The 20,835-nt window shown below is 41.7% G+C and overlaps 1 protein-coding gene across 3 annotated transcripts in view; it reads right to left on the bottom strand.

The window, feature by feature from the left end:
- Positions 1 to 20,787, bottom strand: part of LOC132332576 (uncharacterized protein F13E9.13, mitochondrial-like) — a 30,444-nt gene extending 9,657 nt beyond the window's left edge. For 2 of the 3 annotated variants that reach the window (XR_009487934.1, XM_059857014.1), the window contains exons 1-5: positions 20,473 to 20,787; positions 19,277 to 19,359; positions 12,115 to 12,295; positions 7,399 to 7,549; positions 5,446 to 5,573 (exon numbers count right to left, since the gene is read on the bottom strand). Coding sequence is in view for 2 of the 3 variants with exons in the window: in XM_059857014.1 (XP_059712997.1) it covers positions 5,446 to 5,573; positions 7,399 to 7,549; positions 12,115 to 12,295; positions 19,277 to 19,359; positions 20,473 to 20,545 (616 nt within the window). In the remaining variant the exon portion in view is untranslated. The remainder of the gene's footprint in view (positions 1 to 5,445; positions 5,574 to 7,398; positions 7,550 to 12,114; positions 12,296 to 19,276; positions 19,360 to 20,472) is intronic. The other variant, XM_059857013.1, reaches the window with a different exon arrangement.
- Between the last annotated feature and the right edge of the window lie 48 nt (positions 20,788 to 20,835).

The following is a 20,835-nucleotide window of genomic DNA, read 5'->3' as shown; positions in this document are numbered from 1 at the left end:
ACAAATGTATTGAGAAATTTGTGATTGTGGTATTTATTACTTCTACTGCAGAATGAAACAGGTTCTCTAGAAAAAACACCTCTAGCTCTAAAGAGAAAAAAAAAAATCTTACTTTTTACATTTTGTTATCTGGAATGCTTCCTATATTTGCTTGTGTGAAAGAGAGCAAGGATCATACAGGCACCACTGACAGCTCAGCTAGTTTTGCCAGAAAGCAAAAGCCAGAAAGAAGAGTGGTCTTATATCACTATGAGGAATGACAATGGGATAAAAAAGCCTCTAATTTCTCCTATATACAGTGTTACTTAATCTTTTACCTGGTTTCAAGAGGAGAAACAGACAAAAACAAGGCTCAAAATAACATACTAGCTTTGGGAGGAGGAAAAAAAAGCCCAGCTCAAGAATAACTTAAGCAGCCTTCTCATCATTTTATGTCAAACTGACCATCCAAAGAGTGACTCATAGGACTGGATGCTTCATCCCTTAGAGGAATGTTGTGAGCCATTATTTCTGACCTTTAAAAACATATAAATTGGCTTAATTAGTGATAAGCTGATGGCAAGGTAGTTATAGCTTGAGGTAACTTGGGAAAGCACACATGCAACAAATAAAAGTCTGCTTCAAAACACTGTTTAAATGAAGTTTCATCAGAAGCCTAACTTATTAATTATGCTTCAGGGAAGACTAATTATTTATCACCTTCCTACTTCACTGAAGAAAGGGGATCAATTAAAATGTTCTTGAATCTCTTTTTAGGTCACATGCTTTACCATTTTTCCATCTAGGAACAATAACTCCCTCTTAAAATATTTTAACATGAAAATAAAACCATTCAGCAGAGCCCTTCCTGAAAACATACAACAAATCAAATGGCTCATGCATATATGATTAACACTTAAGTTATTTCTAGGCATATTTGATATTCTTAGTCATTCTGCTTACAACAACAAAATAATTCCTAGTTACTTATAGCATTATTACAAATATCCTGTTCTAAAAACCAGGAGATTTACTTTAAATTTTATTTTTTATTTATATAATATCTAGATGCTCTTAGGATTATCCTATCTGCTTTACATCACTACCAGCACACAATTAAGGTGCATCTGACCACAGATTTGTGACAGTACTTGACTAAATCCCCAGAGGAACCAGGCTCCAAGTCAATATTTGTTCTTACAAGTGTGTAAAGCACGTTAGCAGGGAGTTGCTTGATAATTATTTCACATCAGCAGGAAAACCAAAGAGCCAAATAATTAAAGAGAGCGAGTTCATATGGGTCTGAAACAACTGGGCAAGGGGAAAAAGCCAGTGGAGCCTGAGACTGATGAGAAACTCCAGAACAACCCAAAGCCTTCCAAAGTGGGAAGGTATCAAGTGCTGCTGTGATCTACACGAGGCACAGAGACTGCACACACATCTCCTGGGCTGCAGATCTATCCAGAATGACAATGTGAAGAACGGCAAAGGGAGTGCTCAGTGTACACTGAGATGTGTTACCTCATCAAGTATGCCACAGATGCACACCAGGGCCTAAAGTTGTTTAGTAGGTGATTTGTCTATTGGCTGTGCTAATACAAATTCTAACCTGTAAAAGAAAATAAAGCAACAGCAGTGAGATGTGCTTTTGTGTGGCAATGTTCAGTCACTGTCAAAATATCTCTAAACACGGAGCTCTGCTTCAAATCTCTCCGTTTTCCTGGCATTCTTTTTCTTGACATAGTGAGAAAAAGGAGACAATTTTGTGATGTTACAGGTACAAGATGCTGAAGTTTACACAGATTTCTCTGTTCCAGTGGACTGTAACTAGAGGGCACTGTGCTCTTTCTTGTGGCAGCACAGCTGCACACAGGTCTTTAATAAAAGCCAATGAAATCGTGCTTGGTTGCAAAGCACAATGAAAGCATTTGAACTATGGTATGCACAAGTTTCATGAAATAAAGGCCAAGTGCTCCTAGCTTGAAAACAATGGCAAAGAGTGGTGTAAAAATAAGCACCACTGTGCCAATAACTTGCTTGACTACTCTTCTCTAACAGCTTTCTCATTGCAGTGATCACTGTACCATACAAAACACTCTGTTTATGGTAATGCTCCCCCTCTTAACACATTTTAGGTTTTTAATTCAAAGGACTTTTTCTCTGTCATTAAATTTAGGGCCTAAACAGGAGATATGAGTGATCAGTACTTTTTCTATCTCTGAGGGTATCACACAGGCAGCAGTCTCTATTTTGGCCATCAAAAGATGAGAGGGGGTGAGCCAGTCTTGAGGCCCCTTTTATGAACAGTAATTAAGGAGGTGACAGTCACAGCCAGCTGTTGGAATTCATTATGTACCTGTTTTCCACAGGTTACTCAGCTGAGACACTTTGTTTTGCTCAAAGAGATAACTGAGCAGTCATTGTGCAAAGCTTTGGTCACTCAAAATACAAACTGGATGCAAAGCAGGTAGTTGAGCAGTTAGAGCCAAAGAAAAAACCTGATGGGTTCACACATCACACATCCAACCAAAGAATATTCCACAAGGCAGCAAACTGGAACTCCTATAACCTCTAAGACGAAAAGATGGTTTATTAATGAATTCAAAATGCTCAGCTATAATTCTTGCTCCTTAACAACAGGAAGCCTGATTTTTCAGACCTCGTACTCCCTCGACCTCTGGTGCCCTGCAGTGCCCAGGCAGCCCTGGAGCAGAGCCTGCCAGCCTCCAGAAGGCAGCAACACAAACTGCCAACAAAACCTGACTGAACACACATCTCTGCCTTGAGAGGGAAACACTTCCCACAGCCCATCACAAATCAATCAATTCTACACAAAGACAAAACCACTTCTACATTACTGCACAACAAAGCTGAAAAAGAGACATGACAAAAATCTCATCTGTCTCTCAGCTTTGCTTTCAAGAGCTGCTTTGCAGTGTGATGAAAGGTGCCCAATTGTATCACTGTAATACAGCACTGCCAGGGCTGCATAAATTCCTGAAATGCAAAATCTCACTCACATCAACACCAACTTTGTAGACTGTAGATCTGATCCCTTTTAAGAATTTCCTGACATAGATATGCCTAATTTGTCATTTTTTTATACTGTGGAATTTTTAAGTTCTTCTCTTACCTGTTTTAAGACATCTTTCTCCTGAGAGGGCCTGCTAACATCCAAAATGCTGTGATCTAAGTACAATAAACCCATGATCTGCACACTCCTGCTTTCATAACACAAATCCAAACACAGAATTAGTGTACTTCATTACAGCTGCCAACTCTGATTCATTTTGTTCTTTGGACCCAGAAAGAGAAAGAGACAGGGACTGACAAGTTTGTTCACATGAAAGAAAAGCAGAAGCTGTGGTTCTGTCTGGTTGGGGTCCTGTGACAAAAAAGCCTCTGGGCCTACAGGTCAGGTTTTGCTCTCTGATGCAGTAAATCAATGGAGGTTGCATGTGCATACATGAAAGCAGAATTTAACCTAGGATTTTGCCCAAAGACATATCAAATATTTTTTAAAAGTTATTTGATCTACAATAATAACAGTGGAGACATTAAGTACAAACAGGGATGGGTCTCTAGATTAACAAAATTTTGCAGTCTCTAAAGCAGGCATAGCTTCCAGTATCACCTGTTCCACATATTATTTCTGATTTGCTGTACCAAAAGACCCAGCTAATTCAAGAGGCTCAGTGTTCACACCAAGCCATCATTTTCTTTTTAGCATTGGTGACTGAGCAATTTGTAATCTGTTTTATTAGCAAAAAGTTTAATATGTATGAAATAAGAAAACCATTCTGAGAAGTTCAACATTCATTTTGAATGCTCTTAAGCATGTGTGATATACATAAAGCCCTAAAACCATGGAATGATTTTATGTTGTTTCAAGAGATACAAAAATAGAACACAAAAGATACAAATACAGCCTCTTGAGGCCCAGCTTATCTCTGACAGGTAAAGTATGTTTTTCACGCTGATAAATTGGATACAATACAGTGCACTGGAACTTCAAAACATGCCAAGTTACAGAGTGTTGGGTAAAGTAAAACCTAAAAAAATACACATTCTATTTTATGTAGTGAGACATTCAAATTCAAGCCATTGATCTAAATTAAAACTAGTGATGAAAACTAAATGTCCCCATGATAGAACTTTAATTCTAGCATGGGAGCAATACTGTTTCATGAACACAGCCCAAACTGATGCTAATATAAAAATATCAGAATCACAGCAGTTCTGCAAAGGTCAGAACTCATAGGTCAAATGAGTCTCCCTTGACAAAAGTCCACACTATTTAAAAAGTATTTTGATGTTAATATCTTCCTGTCTAGCAATGGATTTGTATTCTTTCTGAAAATCTTCCGAGCAGTACTTTCTCTGGTATTAATATTTGGAATGTTGCCTTATGAAAATGCCCCTTTTCTTGCAAGAATTCAATTTTCATTGTGAAATATAAAAACACTGAACCCTTCAATGAAAAGATTTATGGTTGGCTAGTTAGTTTAATATGGCTAGTTCTGGTATAGCTAGTTTTCTAGGGTTATAAAGTGTTTTTTTCTTATATTAGGGGTTTTTACAAATGAAACAGTATTTTCTTTCAGCCTCAGCATCACCCAGTGTTATAAAAGCTTGGAATAATTGTCATTTTTGCCCTGCCAAACTGTTGTATCGAAACATACCACAGCCCATCTAAGTACCATCTCAAATATGATCATTCTGATCAAATCAAACCCCACAGTGTGGTATCACAACCTCTGAACAGAGAGAGACATAGCTCTCCCAAGATTTTCCTAGGAAGCTGTGAGAAAGCTCAGAGAAAGAATTAAAACAATTATTATCTCAATCTCTGCACCAGGCAGGCAATCTCTGTTTGTCAAAGATGTTTATAAGAAGGAGCTGACCTTTCTTGACCAATAGGTGAGAGAAGATTCCTAAAGGCCAATCAGGTTTTAGGTCCACCATTGTTTCTATAAGAACTGTGGATTTCAATAATGAAGTGCCTTTTCATGCCTTCTGATGATGAGTCTCTGTATCACCTTTGTCTGTCCCGATACCCCTTTGGTGACACCACAGTGAGAGTTCCTTGTCCCCAGCACGTCCCCTCCCTGCTGCCCAGCTGGGTGCCCTGGCTCACCTGGCAGCTGCCCCCTCCCTGCTGCCCAGCTGGGTGCCCTGGCTCACCTGGCAGCTGCCCCCTCCCTGCTGCCCAGCTGGGTGCCCTGGCTCACCTGGTAGCTGCCCCCTCCCTGCTGCCCAGCTGGGTGCTCTGGCTCACCTGGCAGCTGCCCCCTCCCTGCTGCCCAGCTGGGTGCCCCGGCTCACCTGGCAGCTGCCCCCTCCCTGCTGCCCAGCTGGGTGCCCTGGCTCACCTGGCAGCTGCCCCCTCCCTGCTGCCCAGCTGGGTGCCCTGGCTCACCTGGCAGCTGCCCCCTCCCTGCTGCCCAGCTGGGTGCCCTGGCTCACCTTGCAGCTGCCGGGGGTCAGCGGGGTGCCCGGTGGCCGTGCCGGTGAGCACCACGCCGTCGGCCAGGAACAGCTGGGCTGCGCTCGCCGTCTGCGCCACGCTGACATCGGCGGTCAGGGCGTGAGCACTGCAGGGACACAGCCTGTCACACACCAGGGACTCACGCCCTGTGTCCCCACCCTCCTGCTGGCAGAACCCCCAGGGGCTGCTTTAGCAGTGTCCAGCTTCACACTGGCAGGTGACACTGCCACCAGGGGACACTGCCACCTGAGCAGGAGTTAAAAACCAACCCTTTCCTTCATTGATCGGTGATTGCTCCTCCGGGTCTCCTGGCTCTAGAGAGTGAGTGCTAAGTGTGAACCACCAAGTGTCAATTGAGACAGCTGCTTACATGTCAAGCACCTGTATTTCAGAAGTGTTGAGCACACAGAGCTCTCTGCCTTCAAGTGGGAGTTGTGGATGTGCCCTCATTCATAAATCAGATCCTGTTGCCTAGGGCAGAATCAACAACCTCCACAAGTCCAATAACAGAAAGTATAGTTAATACCTATGATATAACCACAGGAATCATCTTACACAGCAATTACAAGCATCAATTACACCTGCATCCCAGCTGTTCAACAGCAGGCTTTGATGTATGGGTGACACACTTTGTCTGAAATCTATTGCAATAGTAACTATTAATTTATGTGGTCCCAAACTTGGAAAGAATTCCAGCCATTGCTGGTTGAACATCCAACACTGTTGGCTTTTCTGTATTTAAACAGAAAACAACAGCTATGGCAAACATGTTGCACTGCAGAGCGCTGATGGCACAAGAACAGTTTCTCCTCATTTAAAGAACAGGAGCATAGCAGCTCTCAGTGGCAGCTGCACTTTTCTACATTAAAAAGCTCGACCAAGAAGTCCTTCAGCATTTCCTTTTATGTTTCTGCATGAAACAAAAGCTTCTTTGCCTTTCTTAAATGCCAACTCTTTGAAAAATGGGAAGTATAATCCAAATATCAATTCATCAAATTGTCAAGACTAAAAATAAAAATTACATGATGCAATTTCATTTACAAAAAGTCTCATGCAGTGTATTTGCATTTATATATATACATAAAAAATAATCAGAAACAAACTGCTCTGAAAGGACCTGAAAAGCTTCACCTGACCACCACACTGCATTGTTTCCTTTCTCTTTTGAAATTTATTACCTGCTTATTACATATTTAAGATCTTCCAAACTTGATTATTCTCATGATTGCTCACATACTACACACAAACATTTTAATTAGGTTATTTAGCATGTATAATACATAGCACTTGAGCAGTTCTTCTGGGGAAAAAAAAACAACAAATCCAAAGAGTGACATCTAAATAGCTGAAAGTACCATGTGACAGGTAAGATAAAGTATAAGCAGAAAAGAAACTGAATTTATCTGTCATAAGTTCCTTCTGTTTGATAATCATAGAACATAACCCTTACATAGACAGCACTGATTTAAGTAGCAAGAATCAGTATTATTGGCAGGAAGGAGAAGAAAGGCTTTTTAAAATGCCAAACTATGATCTCTTGGATGCTTTTATATGGCAACTGCCTTCATAACTAAAAAATAACCTTGGATACCTAACTTTCAGAAACAAAACTTCTTTAAACATAATAGACATTTACACATGCATACAAAGTCTCAATACCAGATGCAAGGCTTTCATAGCTGGCATAATGAAAACCTGAAGGTTAAACAACTACAAACATCACAAATAAAGCAACTTGCAACTTACAGCTGCAAATTTATTTTCAAATGTATCCCCTTACAGCAGTGCAAGTCTGTGCTTAAATAATAAACTTCTCCCTACATGATTAACTTTCCTGGAAGAAAATTGACATAAAAAAACCCCCAGAAAATGGAGAAAAATATACGATCATTATTGCATTCATATTTACATAAAAATTTGCTTTTATTTACCTATGCTTCTTTTTAATATCAGCAAAAATCTGAATGTTGTCTGCTCCAATGTGTTTTCGGTATCGCAGCAGGTCACCTGCACAGGCATTTATAATCCCTTCATCAGCCACATGAGAAAACACAAACCCTTCAGCCCGGATAAAATCAAGACCTGAAAACATTCAAAAAGCAACATTAAAAGAAAAACACTAAAAGCAAACGAAAATCCACCTTACTGCCCTTCCTATTTGATCCCAACACAAACTGTTTCATGTGCCCTAGGACTAACCCACCTCATTTTTCCACATATTTTCCATTCTTTATTTTTGCCCCTATTCTCTCTGACTTCTTCCCATCTCACTGCTTTCAGCTCCCATCTCTCCCACTGACCCCACCAGTTTTCCCCCGGCCCCTGGGCCCCTTCTCTCCCCCTCAGTTTGTCCCTGTGTGGCTCAGAACAGGCAGCTGCACACCCTGCCCTGTCTGCTGCCATGATGTGCCATGCAGAGGAGTAGGTGGGTAAAACATAGCTCTAATATTCTAATGACATGTTTTCTCTCCAAAAAGGGTCACTGACCTGCATCTCTTCCCCCTTTCCAGGCTACAGACACAGAAGACACACACTGTTGTCTTTCTTTGGGAAATTAGGCAAGAAAACACAGCCTGAAGCATGTTATATGCAACCCATGTGACTCCATCTGAACATAGCTTGTGTTTTCTACACAGCACCACATCAACAAATTGCTTCTAGAGCTGTGCCAGAGGCTTAGGAAGAGTCTAACATTTGCCATTCTACTCCAACCATCAATTCTGCCATGCCTTAGAAACACAGGTTCCACCATATTCATTAAGTTTTGTCACTAGGAAGGTTTTGTGGAATGGATACTGAAGAGGAAGATTATGAATTGTAATTACTTCATAAGGGCCAGTCATTGACATTCAGGGCCCCCCTCCACAGCCTTGAAATATCTCTGCTGTGAGACTGAAGCCTTGGACCACAGAGCAATAAGCCCACAACAGTGAGGCACAAGACTTAATTCTGACTCCCTTATTGCAATCCCCACTTCTCTCCTGGCTTTCATAGCCCTGAACCTGTCACTTAAAACCTGCCTCTTTTACACATTTTTGTAAAAGCTCTGCACTCATCTTGGGCAGTTTTGCTGCTCTTCCAGCTTGCCTTGGAGGTGTCTTCCAAGCCCTTCTGAAGCTCTGCTACTGCTCCAGCTTTGGAGTCAGATGCACATTTAATTAGAGCTGACATCATTCAAAGGAAAGCAATGCATGTGGAAACAGTCATCAAGAATGCAATCCTACCCACAACTGATTAGGCAACAGAGGCATTACCTTAGCACATTCCAACTATAAACATAGCCGATCTTGAAAATTTATTTACCAAATGACAAGGTGTCTGTTTATTTTAAAATTCCAGTTTCATTCCAAAAGCCCTGAAGTTGCAGAAACAGAAGCTCTGCCTGATAGAGAAGAGCCTGCATTGCTTAGCAACACAGACTCCAGCTCACAAGAAACATCACAGATGGATGCCAAATCAAATGCAAGCTGTCCTGTGCCTTGAGATTAGTGCAAAGCACACAGTATTCCCAGGATCCAAAGACAAGAGTGTGCCACAAGTGCCATTGCAGGTGCTTGTAGACACTGGGTGATAAACTCAGTGCAAATAACTAAACTGAGATTTCTACATCGAGGAACAAAAGCTATAGCTTCTAATTACATCACCCAAGCTCACAGTATAATTCAGAGTTATATAAGAATAATTATTTCTCTAATCATAAAACTGAGCCTAGAGACATGACACTTTCACAGCAATCAAGGTTTAACTTGGGACAGGAGCTATTCATTGAGTAATTTCATTTACTGAAGCCACTGCTTACTCCTTCTTTGTTGATGTTTGGTTTGTGTTTCCTTAGTGCAGTAATATAAGACTTTCTGCTAAACACTGGATTGTTCTTAGTTTAGCAAGGCTGGACTCTCAATCTGGGTTTTTGGAGGCCATGAAAATACAATTTTTAACCAAGTGTAATAGGTTCAGGCACCATATCATTACCCTTCTGTTTTATGAAGCCATAATCAGATTCTGCTAATGAATTCATTTTTATGCTCATAAAATTGTGAGAATGATACTACTGCTTACTTGCACATTTGGCAAGTTGAAAAGTAATAGCCACTGAATAGTTAATAGGCAGTCCCATTTCTGACTTATATGGGAAAAACACATTTTGTAGTTTCATTGGAAAAGAAGAATAGGGAATATCCAATAAAAACTAATAAACAGAACTCTTAGAGGAGCACTGACTTTGTCTGCTGCTGACACTGGAGGCACAGAGTGTCTGTGCTGCAAAAATACTTCTCAGGGCGCTGTCTTGCAGCAGCTCCTGCTGTCCTCAGCATGGGCTGCAGGCACAGGAGCAGGGTCTCCAGCAGCTCTCCCAGCAGGATCCACAGCACTCCCTGCCTTTCACAGCACCTCTGGGTGCTCCCTGCTGCAGTTCTCAGCTGAGCTGCCTCCCCTCACCACTGCATTAATATGGTGGCACTTAAAAAGGGCAGCAAAAACCACAGCACACAGCTCTGCCTAATTCTGTCCTATCCTAAACAGTGTTGTGGATGACAGTAGCTGAATTCCCACTCTGCTGGTGCAGGAAGGAAAGGAATGGGCTCAGACAGCAAAGCTGTGTTTGCAAAAGACATGGAGAGATCTGGGGTATCTCCTGACAATGAAGTCTCATTTATCAGCTATCAACTGCACCATCATCATTGATGAGGACTGATCCAGAACTGCAATTTCAGTAATTGATTCTTAAAGGGAAAAGAGCAGTTTCAGGTAGAGAGGGCAGCTGGACTAGATAACTGTTTGAAGTCCCTTCCAACTGAAACTTTTTTTTTTAAATTTATGAGTAAGATAAACTAAAAATTGAGCCCTGATTGAGTGCCCCAGGCTCACCCAGGCACAGGATCCTACAGGCCTTGCTCAAGCTAGCTGAGCTCCTAGTCACACTGCAGACCTGTGGATTTCCTCCCACCCTTTACCAAATAAAATCATTACCTTCTCCTAGAGACCAGTTAGGAAATCTCTGTGTGGCTCTCTTAAGAACAGTTATTCCTACCAAAGACAGGGATCTCCACAGGGAAGATGAAATGACTGTACAGTAGGCAGAAGATGCTACATATGTTTTTTAGCTAGAACACCTTCAACAAATTATTTGTGTAGTGAGAGCATACAGGTTTTGCTTTGTTAATAGCTACCTATCAAAACTGTATTGACATTAAAGCCACTACTAAGTTGCTACAGAAAAGCTGTTTAAAGATTTGCTATCTACAAAGTAGTACCCACTTGACTATGGTTTTGCTTAAAGAGATTTTCTTTTTGCTTCCCTGTTCAGTGAACTTGAGACAATCATTTTTAGAGAAGTGCAATGAAATGCATTAAACACAGGCCCTTCCTGGTTGGTGTTCTACAGTTACAGAGGAAATAGTGCAGAACAGTAGTGGAGCTGAGCAAAACCCAAGCCCTCCAGGAATTCTTCCCTTCATTAATAATTGCAAAGAAGAGAAATACATTGTTTCCACACCATATCCCTTATTTAGTGATGATTTTTGCTCCTCAAAGGATTGCTTTTAAAAATAGGGTATGTACTTTTTTTTTTCAAATACCTATGTACCTCACATGGCCCACATGCAGTAACCTCTAAAAACTAAAACTGGTTTCTGTTACCATTTCTATTTGAGGTTTTTATATAGATTCCAAGGCAGCAATAAAAATTCGGTTTTCTCAATTTGTCAAATGGCAAGATACTTTGAAAATGGCAACATCTGATTTTAAAGCTCACAAAAGAAATGCCAGTTCAAAACACATCTATTAACAAGAATTTAAGGCTTTTAGAACATATTAGGCATAATTAAAACTGCCACTGCATGATTGTACCTGAAGTATGGCTTTCACTCGACACCAGCATCTTCTGCCTGGTTCTGTGAAACTGGTACATGCAAAAATGTTCAGCCTTAGCAAAATGACAGTCAATTCAGGCAAAAAACATGCATTAACCCTCATTTTGTGAATTTAGGAAATACAGACTTTCCATATTAAGCCAGCCTACACCTTTACATCAGGGAGAGTTACATATGAAAAACTAAAATTGCTTCAGCAAACAGTAAGAGCAAGAAGTTTAGCCAAGTCTAGGATTCATGCAATAAGGCTAGATTAATTTATATTTGATTCCCCCAAAGGCAATTTAATTTTAAGTACTTTGGCTATCTATACACTCAATTTTTGTCATTATATAAAAAGCTTCATTCTACTCATTCATTAAAAAAAGACAATGAAAACTTAGTTTTCATGGACAGCAGTAGCAGCAACAACATATAAATAGATACTGAAACAGGATGCTTAACCCCCGTGGGTTAAATTTATCCTCACATATAATATAACTGAAATAAATAAAAGTTACACCAAAGGGGCTTTTAGACACCAGCAGATTTAAACTAATGAGCACATTTAGACAGGTTTCACCTAGAAAGCTGTGGTGGCAGCCTTTAGCAGCCTCCATGTGAAGCAGTGCACAAGCACCACCCACTCTAATCAAGCAGGCATCATTCTCAGGACCTAACTGCTGCTGTTTCAGGGCACAGCTTTCCATGGTATCTGTGCCAGCACAAGGTGCAGCTTGTGGAGAGTGAATGCCACAGCAACAGCAGCAATACCTGAGGAGCCCTTTGCATTACCTGCAGCCAGAGCAATGGCTATTGCCTGCTGGTTGGCAGCACACAGCACCTGGACACCCAGAGGGACACGGGGACAGCTGTGTCTGATGGCAGCACCGAGCACGGCCATGGCTGCAGTGACCTCCGGGCCCGGGCGCACCGTGTACGGCACATCGTGCATGTTCTCCAGGATCAACCCATCCTGGGCAAAGAACGAGAAAAAAATATCACTGCACTGAACAAAAGTGGCTAGCTCACCATTGTGCATTGTGCACTGAGACACACAAGTGTAAAGGTGTTCTTTCAGAGGGAGGATTATCTACAGCAAGTTGTGCTGATGCATTTGATGCACACAGCCACTTATCAAAGTGCTTTCATCAACAGCGTGGTATTTGCAGTGAAATCATGAAGAGAAATAAATGTGATTTTAATTATACATTCATCAATTTGGGTTCCTTTGATCCATCCTAAAATGTGAACTATAGGTAAATGAGTTAAATCTTATACCTCATTAAAAATAGTGTAAGGTCAAACTTCAATTATCCAAGGGGAATACAGGATATTGAGTATGTTCAGATAACAGAGGACTCTGAGATAATCAGGGCGATTTTCAATTCAATTGATGTCAGAAAATAAGTGTTACTTTGGATAAATACAGGAAGTTTTTGTTTGACTGTTATTGTTCCAAATGCCATAATATGAACTCGTGATATTTCCCCCATTCTGTATTCAGAATTACTGGAAAGAAGATATTGCTATTTATTGCCTGTTATACCTCTCCATCCACATGGACATACTCTTACAAACAATGGAGTGATGATAAAACACTCTGTTGATACAATTTGTACATTACTTGATGCCACACACATTTCTAATCAGTGCAACAACTGCACATAATGCATAATTTTGTTAAGGATTAATAACAAGAGTAAAAGTAGAGCCTTGAAACCTATTCCATGCCTGGTATTTTGCATTCGCAGTAAGAAGATGAAAAGAAAACCAGATCTTTCTCACCAGATTAATTCTAAAAATGCAAAAAGTTTAATAGACAAACTAATTGTATATATAGCAAATAAATTCTGCTCTCTCTGGAGTTTTATCACACATCTTAATCCTTTAAAATGAGAGCTTTACCTTTCACAGAGATGGTAACTGAACAAGAATAGAAAGAACATTTTTTGGGAAAAAATACAATTCGAGATTAAGTATAGCAGTTTGGTTCTTAATAACACAGAGAATCAGGAAGGGGAAACAAAAAAAAAGTTTCCTTTTAAAAAAATCTTTTATATGTGACACTTCTCTAATCTTTGCTGTAGTGTGGAAGGCCTTCTGGCAGTAAAAGATACAAGAGTATATAAAATAGTGTCAGCATTTAATGGCTGAATTACAGGCTATGGCACAGGCATCATAAATGAACACCCAACACAGAGGGTGGGGAAAAGTGAGAAGGAAATAATCCAGTGGAGCAACACGGTCAGTCCAAGCACAGAACCTGCAAACATTCAATGCACCAGGGCACAGCTGCTTTCTCCAAATTACTCACAGCTCAGTATTTAAATACACAAAAGACATGCTACCTAGGAATCAGTGGGATGTGACCTGTTAATGGAAAAGGTGACATGATATGATGACACTCCACATCAGACCTTTGCACTATGTGATGTCATTCACCAACATATTTAATTACATAATTCCAGCTCAGGAACACCTGAATTAGGCAAAGGAGCAGCAGGTAAGGCAGCCAATCAAAACATCTGCACTTGACCTTGTTTGTGTGCCAATATGGAATATCCACACTTCTGTACCTGTGATGGGAGGTATGGGTCATATGGGAGCCATATGACCAAGATGACAACCTGTCCTAAGAAAACCACAAAAAAACCCCACAATTTTTAGTCATTTTTTTGGGTTAGGACTGCTCCAACAAACCTGAACTGACCAAATGGTCTTGGTGTCTGAGGTACAGCTCCTGAATCCCTTGTGGTACCAACAGAAAGAGAAACCCTGTAGCCTCTTTTTCTCACTACATATAAGTATATGAAGTCAGTCTCAGCAAGAATGCAACGTTGGTCAGTAGTTGCATGTGGCAAAAGGACTAATGTAGAACTAAAATACTTTAACAAAGCAAATTCAAAAAAAATGCAACGAGCTATCAAAACAGGTAATTCCATGAGGCCAAAAAGCCTGGAAGCCCTTGGCACAGAAATGCTCTACTTGGCAGATTTCAGCAGAATCTGGGTATTAGGGAAACTCCAAGCTTATCATAAAGGCCAGGAATCAGGATCTGCAAAACAGCATCCCCAGGCTTCCAGGCAGTCAAGAATCAATCTCAACAGGAAGAAAGGCAACTGGGAATGGGGCTACAAAATGCTCAGCTCCGAAAGAGCCACACTAGAAGCCAAAAAAAAGCAAGAGAAGGGGCTGGCAGAATTCCACAGTGAAACTGAGCTTTTCACAACTTGCTACTACTTTGACAGTTCTGGATTTGCATAAAGCAAATTATTCCATTAGCTACATTAATGAATTAATTCCTTTAATAAGTTATAAAAACCCCTAGCCATAGTACTACACATAAAAAGTGTCTCATTAAATTCTAACTCAAAGTGCAGGCATATGGGAGGACTGCAACAGTTCTCTCTCCTGCTTTAAATTTACTATATTCACTTTTCAGCAACTGCCTCTTCCTATAGCCTTAAGGTCCACAGTTACAGTGAATATTTTTGGTAGAACTTTAATAATGTGTTATTCTTTTGGTACCATCCGACTGTTCTTTTGCATATTATGCTTTGTTTAATTAAAAAGAGAACAACATATGTTCTGCAATACAGAAAGCTGAATTACAGATGCATTAAGTCAAAGCTTTCTTTCATATTTTATATAAAAATATAACACCACAGATTTGTGTTTACTGACTTGATATATATAGGAAACAAACTTCAGTACTATCAGACAGCTAATTAAAATGGGGGAAGAAAACAGTTATGCTAAATTAAAATTCTTGGAACTTAGGCTTATGGTTTAGAAGCCTATGGAAACAGCTTCTGCATTGTATCCTCCAAAGCAGGATTTACATAGACAGTATGAGATAAAACTCTTGCAAGTGCCTTCTGTGCTCCTTTTCCATTGAATGTTAAGATAATTTAAGTGTTGCTTATATGCAATAGCCTTATTATAAGTAATTTTCAAGCAATGTATTTCCTTTTTACTTTGAAAGACTTCTGAAGTGCTACACATGAAGTGCCCTTTGTATCACAGTTAGCTACTGAAAAATAGGTCCTTTAATTAGCTCTCTAACTACATGAAAAATAATTTCCTTAGCTGTATTCTGCTTACAGAAATAACCTCTTAAAACACTTCAGCCTCACACATATTACAGCAGGAAAGCCTCAAAACAGTAACAAACCACAAATGAGGCAACAATTGCATAAGTTTTAACTCAGCATATGCCTAACATAACTTTTTCCCAGGTAACTTTAACCCCAGTGCTTCTCCCCAGAGAAAGGCTTTACCTGCAAACATGTGCACCTCAGTACCAACCTCTCCAAGCTCAGCACTTCTTCCTCCAGAAAGGGAGAAGGCCTGGCACCATCCCTGTTATTACAGAGGCTTAGGTGGGGACTAAGACAATGGCAGCAATTACTCCCACACCCCTCGTGTGCCCCTTAGAGAGGAAATCAGGTGCCTTTGCAGAGCATTTAATTGCTGTTTGTAAGCAGAGCTCTTAGCAACTTCTTTAAAAACTCACCTCCAGAGCAGATTGCTGCCTTAACAGAAGTAAGCTGCTATCTCATGTTCTCCTGCACATGCCAGAGGAGGTAGCTGTGGGCAGTCTGTCTGCTATTTTATTTCCTGTAATACAGCTGAGATTTGAAATGTTAAACTCTATAATCAAAGTGAATGCTACCTACATGTTTTTATGCAGAAATACTACTTTATTATGTCTCCACTGTTATTAAATTCTAACTGTTGTGAATTCCAGTTATCACTGTAGTTACAAGAGCAATAGGCTTACCACTCTTTTTTTTTAAAAACACATACTAGTAACTGTTTTTAATGTTCTCCAGTAGCTACAGTTAGGAACAGTAACTAACAGTCAAGTGGAAACCTGTGCTCTATTTTCTAGCTCCAAAACAAATGTCAGCCAGGCTGAATGGAATGAATAAAAGTTAACCTGAATAGATACATTTTGCCTCTTCCTTAAAGAAAAGCAGGTACAAATTGGAGGGATTATAATGGCTCATAGCCTGCTGCTTATAAAATCTTGTCTAGGGAATTTCATTGTTTAGCAACACACAAGTACAAAGCATATACATTTTGAGCACAGATGGCTTCCTAACTGAGCACTCACTTGTTTTCATTACTATGCTCTAATATCACAAATCTTTCATATTTATTATGTGAAGCTGTGAATGTGCCAGACAAGTCACCTTACTCTGAATATACCAGGATTTACTTCCCAAGTGCAACACAGATGGAATGAGCAAGACCATATACTTTATTTTTAAATGTTAACACCAATCTGAACAATTTGAGATAATATGTAAACATCTAAATAGCAGCAAATGGTTACATATCTTCTTGAGGGCTACTGTGGGCAGCATTTGGGAACACTGTCAGTACAAGCATCCACGGGGAAAAAACCATTTCTCTAGCTCTTCTTTCACAAGAAAAATAGACAGCTTAACTGTTGTTTTATATAGCATGAGTTCTAACGTCATCATAGTGCAAGGATTTCATATCTCCAGAGCTCCATGTCTCCTGGATGTTTCTCAGAGGCAGCTCCTCTAAGCACTGACTGTTCCTGGTCCTTGCAGCAGCCATCTGACTCCAGCTCCCACCAATCCACTCTTTTATACCACTTGTTCTTATTGGCTACAGGTGTGGCCTGTTAAGATCAGGCCTGCTTCTAATCTTTAGTAATTGGTCCAGCTGCAACTCATTGGGGGATAAGATTACCTTCTATACCACCTTCATTTACCCACACTGTATCCCCCTACACTTAACAGCTCCTTTGGAATACTGAGCAAGAAACCCAAATAGATTCCCATTCCAGAATAGTTTGGCAGTAGTGACCTCTCTGTAAAAGCTGGAAAGCTCCTGAAAGCATCTATCATGAAAATTTGCATTTCTCTTAAAGTAACACAAAAAACTAAAGAATTGAATTGCAGAAAGTGTTAAGCAACCCCATTGGTATTTATGGAGGCTCACCTGATTATCTCTGAGACTTATCTCCTTAATAAAAGATTTGTTTCATTTATTGCTCTAACTCTGTTCTGTTCTATTCTCTAGCACTGTGCAGACCTTTAGAACGAAGACTGGTGTGGAAGTATATTGGTGTTCCTGTGACTTCTATAGGAAAATGGGTTAATTACAACTCTAAGCCCTGAATTTGTCCAAATGTGTAGAGAAATGACTGTACCTCAGGGGTCTCCTGACAGGTAGGCTTAAAGATATATTCAAGTTCAGAGACTGCAATGCACTTGCAGAAAAGGTAAACCAGTTAGAGCTGGAACTGCTGAATTCAGTACTACTGTTGAAAAGACAAAGTATAAAAGCCAAATTAAAACTTTTTGTTAGTACTGATTTTAAAGCTTATCTCAAAGCTGCTCCAGCTTTGTGCATGCCAGCAGTGGCAGTAACTGCTTCTGTACCTTGAGTATTTGGTGTCTTCCCCCTGCTGTTGAAGGTTTCAATGTGCAATAATTATGTAAGGAAATGGGCAAACAAGCACTGCAGTGTGGAGCAATGGCTTTATGAGTTACAGATTATCTGTGCAAGCACTTCTTCTGGCACAGGAAGGCAGAGATTAGTGTTTGCCACTCTTCTGATGTAGATCGAATCACATTATACCTCATGGTGATACTGCAACAAAATATAAAGGCACAGTACAGAATACAGTTATTGCACACCTGTTCTTTCAGGAGGAATGAAAAGGAAGAAAACATGTTCTGTTCAGCTTGCAGTCAGGGACTATTCTAACTGGTGGACACCTCACACATGTTCATCTGGTTCACAGGTACTAAAGCCCACTAGGCTTTTTACCCCATCATCTACCCATTTTAACCCAGTGCTGTTTATCCTTTCAATGATTCTATTCTCAGCATTCTTTCCTAGTTTAGTCTCACCAGGGCTCTGCCCATAACCTACCTTGTGTGACTTGTCTTGCATTTTGACCTTGGTCTTCTATGATATTTAATTTTGTTCTGTCTGTATAGTATCATTCTACTTTGTAGATTAAAAATGCTTCAACCTGCTTGTTAATAAAGTTTTTCTGAAAACAGCAGCTCAGAGCAGTGACTGCTTGTTCACTGAAGATATTTTCAAACCTTGGACATTAGTACACCACCAGAAAATGTTCATAATGCTGTGGGCAGGTCAAAGAAAAAGCACATCAACACCCCAAGACAAAGTGTAATGAAATGTTTAAAACATATCTGACCTTTCAAAAGGACATACACCCTGTTAAAATGTACTGACCTATGAAGATTACTACACCACTTCAGGTCCAACAGCAATTCTGACAGCAGTCTCTTCTTGCCTCTGGCTGAGAATGGCCTTTTGGGCCTGCTCTTCTGGACGTGCAAAGCAGCCTTGTTTGCTGCCAGGGGCCTGGAGAGAGGCTTAGAGAGGGCAGAAAAGGGCCTGGGCCTTTTTTTTTAGATCCTGAATGATCTGTGCTGTTTTGTTACAAACACAGCTGTGGGGTGATCCTGCACCCTCCAGGTTTCTGAGGTGTGCATGCAGTGTATCAGCTGTGCACATGGCACACCTCCACGACCTCAGGAAACCAGAGACTTGCACAGAGCTAAAAATACAGTTCCTTGTCAGACTAGATTGATGAAGCTTTCTACAGCCAGAGACCTTGAATGCCAGCAACAGCCTGTATTTCAGGCCACTTTTTTTTTTAACTCCTTAAATTGACTTGATTCATCCAACTCAAACAACTTGAACTGTACTATTTGAATCTAAGCTTTTTCAATTGTTTTGGCTGCAGGTGTTACTTATCTTAGGGGTTTTTTGAAATCTAGAAGACCTACTTCCTATGTTGAAAGAAACAATATGGATTTATGCATCTCTAATCTATGAGCTTCAAGATGCTTTTGATGAACTATAGGCTCAATTTAAAATTCTGGCTATGCAGAAGTGTAATGGCCATCATGGGAAGCAAGAAACCAAAACTTACAACTCCAGCATCCTTGTAAACTTCTGCCTCTTGACAAGCTTGATCAATGATCTGGGTCAGTGGAAGAGAATTTCTTGGTGTCCCTGCAAGCAAGAATAATGGTGCTAACCCCAGGGCATGCACAAATCAAACCTATGGACAGTAACAGCTTTGGGTAGGACATCCATGGGGATAGCATAGAGGGACATATAGGGCAAATTTTGTTCAAAGGCTGCCCTGTCTCCTTGTGACATGCCTTAGTGACACCTCTTTCCTTAGCTGAACTTGGCTGAACTGCTGTAACCGTTCAGCTCCTAAATCTAATTCACAAACTTAAGGAATGTCTGCTATAATCCCCTGTTGCACTAGGTCTGCTCTTAGCTTGCTATTTACATACTTGTAATTTATCCTGCATTAGTGATGCTCCAGACAATACAACCCATGGGCAAGACTGACCTCTGTGACAGCACAGAACACCTGTACTAAACATCAGTGAGTTTAAAACCAGTTAAAGCTCTCCTTAATCTGCAAGGATGATTGGATGGCAGAAATACACACATACAGATTTTGTTGAGTTCAATGAATTTGCCTTAAGACCAAGTCTCCTCTGACATGTGGGCCCCTAAGGTCAGGCAGAGGGAGTCTGAGATGGGGACTGTGCTGAGCCCCGTGTCAGCTCTGTTAGCTGGCCTGATTTCCCAGCACAGGGGGAGCTGGCCCTATCGCCTGGGGCTGCTTCTGGGGCACCCTGAGCTCCGGGCATCAGCCTATCGAGGGCAAGGGGGGCTGTCCTGAGCAGCCCTGCCCACCCTGAGCCCCTGGAAAGGACGAGGAGGCCAGGCTGGAACAGATCCCGCCTGTTGTCTGAGCTTCCCGCTGCCTCTAAGGGCATGGGAGAGCTCTATCCAACCTCTATCCCATCCCAGCGCCCATCCGTGCAACTCCCTGACCCTCACTGCTTGAAACACGAAGCTCACCGAGCCCAAACCCTGTTTTCTCAGCCCAGCTCCCTGTCTCGATCTGTTTCCCGCCTTTTTTACCTCTGAAACGGGGAGCGCCCAAACCGAGCGCCTCATGAGGGGCCCGTGGTGGCGGTGAAGGGACAGCCTTCCAGGGGACCGCAGCCGGGCTAAGGGCTGACACCGGCAACACAGACCCGGTCCCGGTCCCGGTCCTGGTCCTGGCCCCGCCAGCCGTGCCGCCCGCCCGCCGCTTACCTGGCAGCGCTCCCACGTGCACCATCCCGACGACCGCGGCCTTGAGCCGCCCGAACAGCCCGGGCCGCTGCATGGCCTGCAGGGAGGGAAGGAGGGCGTGAGCGGAGCCGGGCCGGGCCCGCCGTGCTGGCGGCCCCGCCTCCCGCGGCGGACCGAGACCGGGACCGGGACAAAGATCGGGCCGAGAGCCAGGGCCGGGACCGAGTCCGGGACAGGATCCTCGGCTCGGCTCGGCTCGGCTCGGCTCGGCTCGGCTCGGCTCGGCTCGGCTCGGCTCGGCTCGCCCCGGCGCGGTCCCACGTGCCACAGCCGCTCCCGCCGCTTCCGCGTCCGGGCCCCGCCCTGGCCCCTCCCCGCTCCGCG

The sequence above is a fragment of the Haemorhous mexicanus genome, chromosome 12 (assembly GCF_027477595.1).
Source record: "Haemorhous mexicanus isolate bHaeMex1 chromosome 12, bHaeMex1.pri, whole genome shotgun sequence".
Classification (NCBI taxonomy): domain Eukaryota; kingdom Metazoa; phylum Chordata; class Aves; order Passeriformes; family Fringillidae; genus Haemorhous; species Haemorhous mexicanus.
This window is presented reverse-complemented; position numbering and strand designations above follow the sequence as displayed.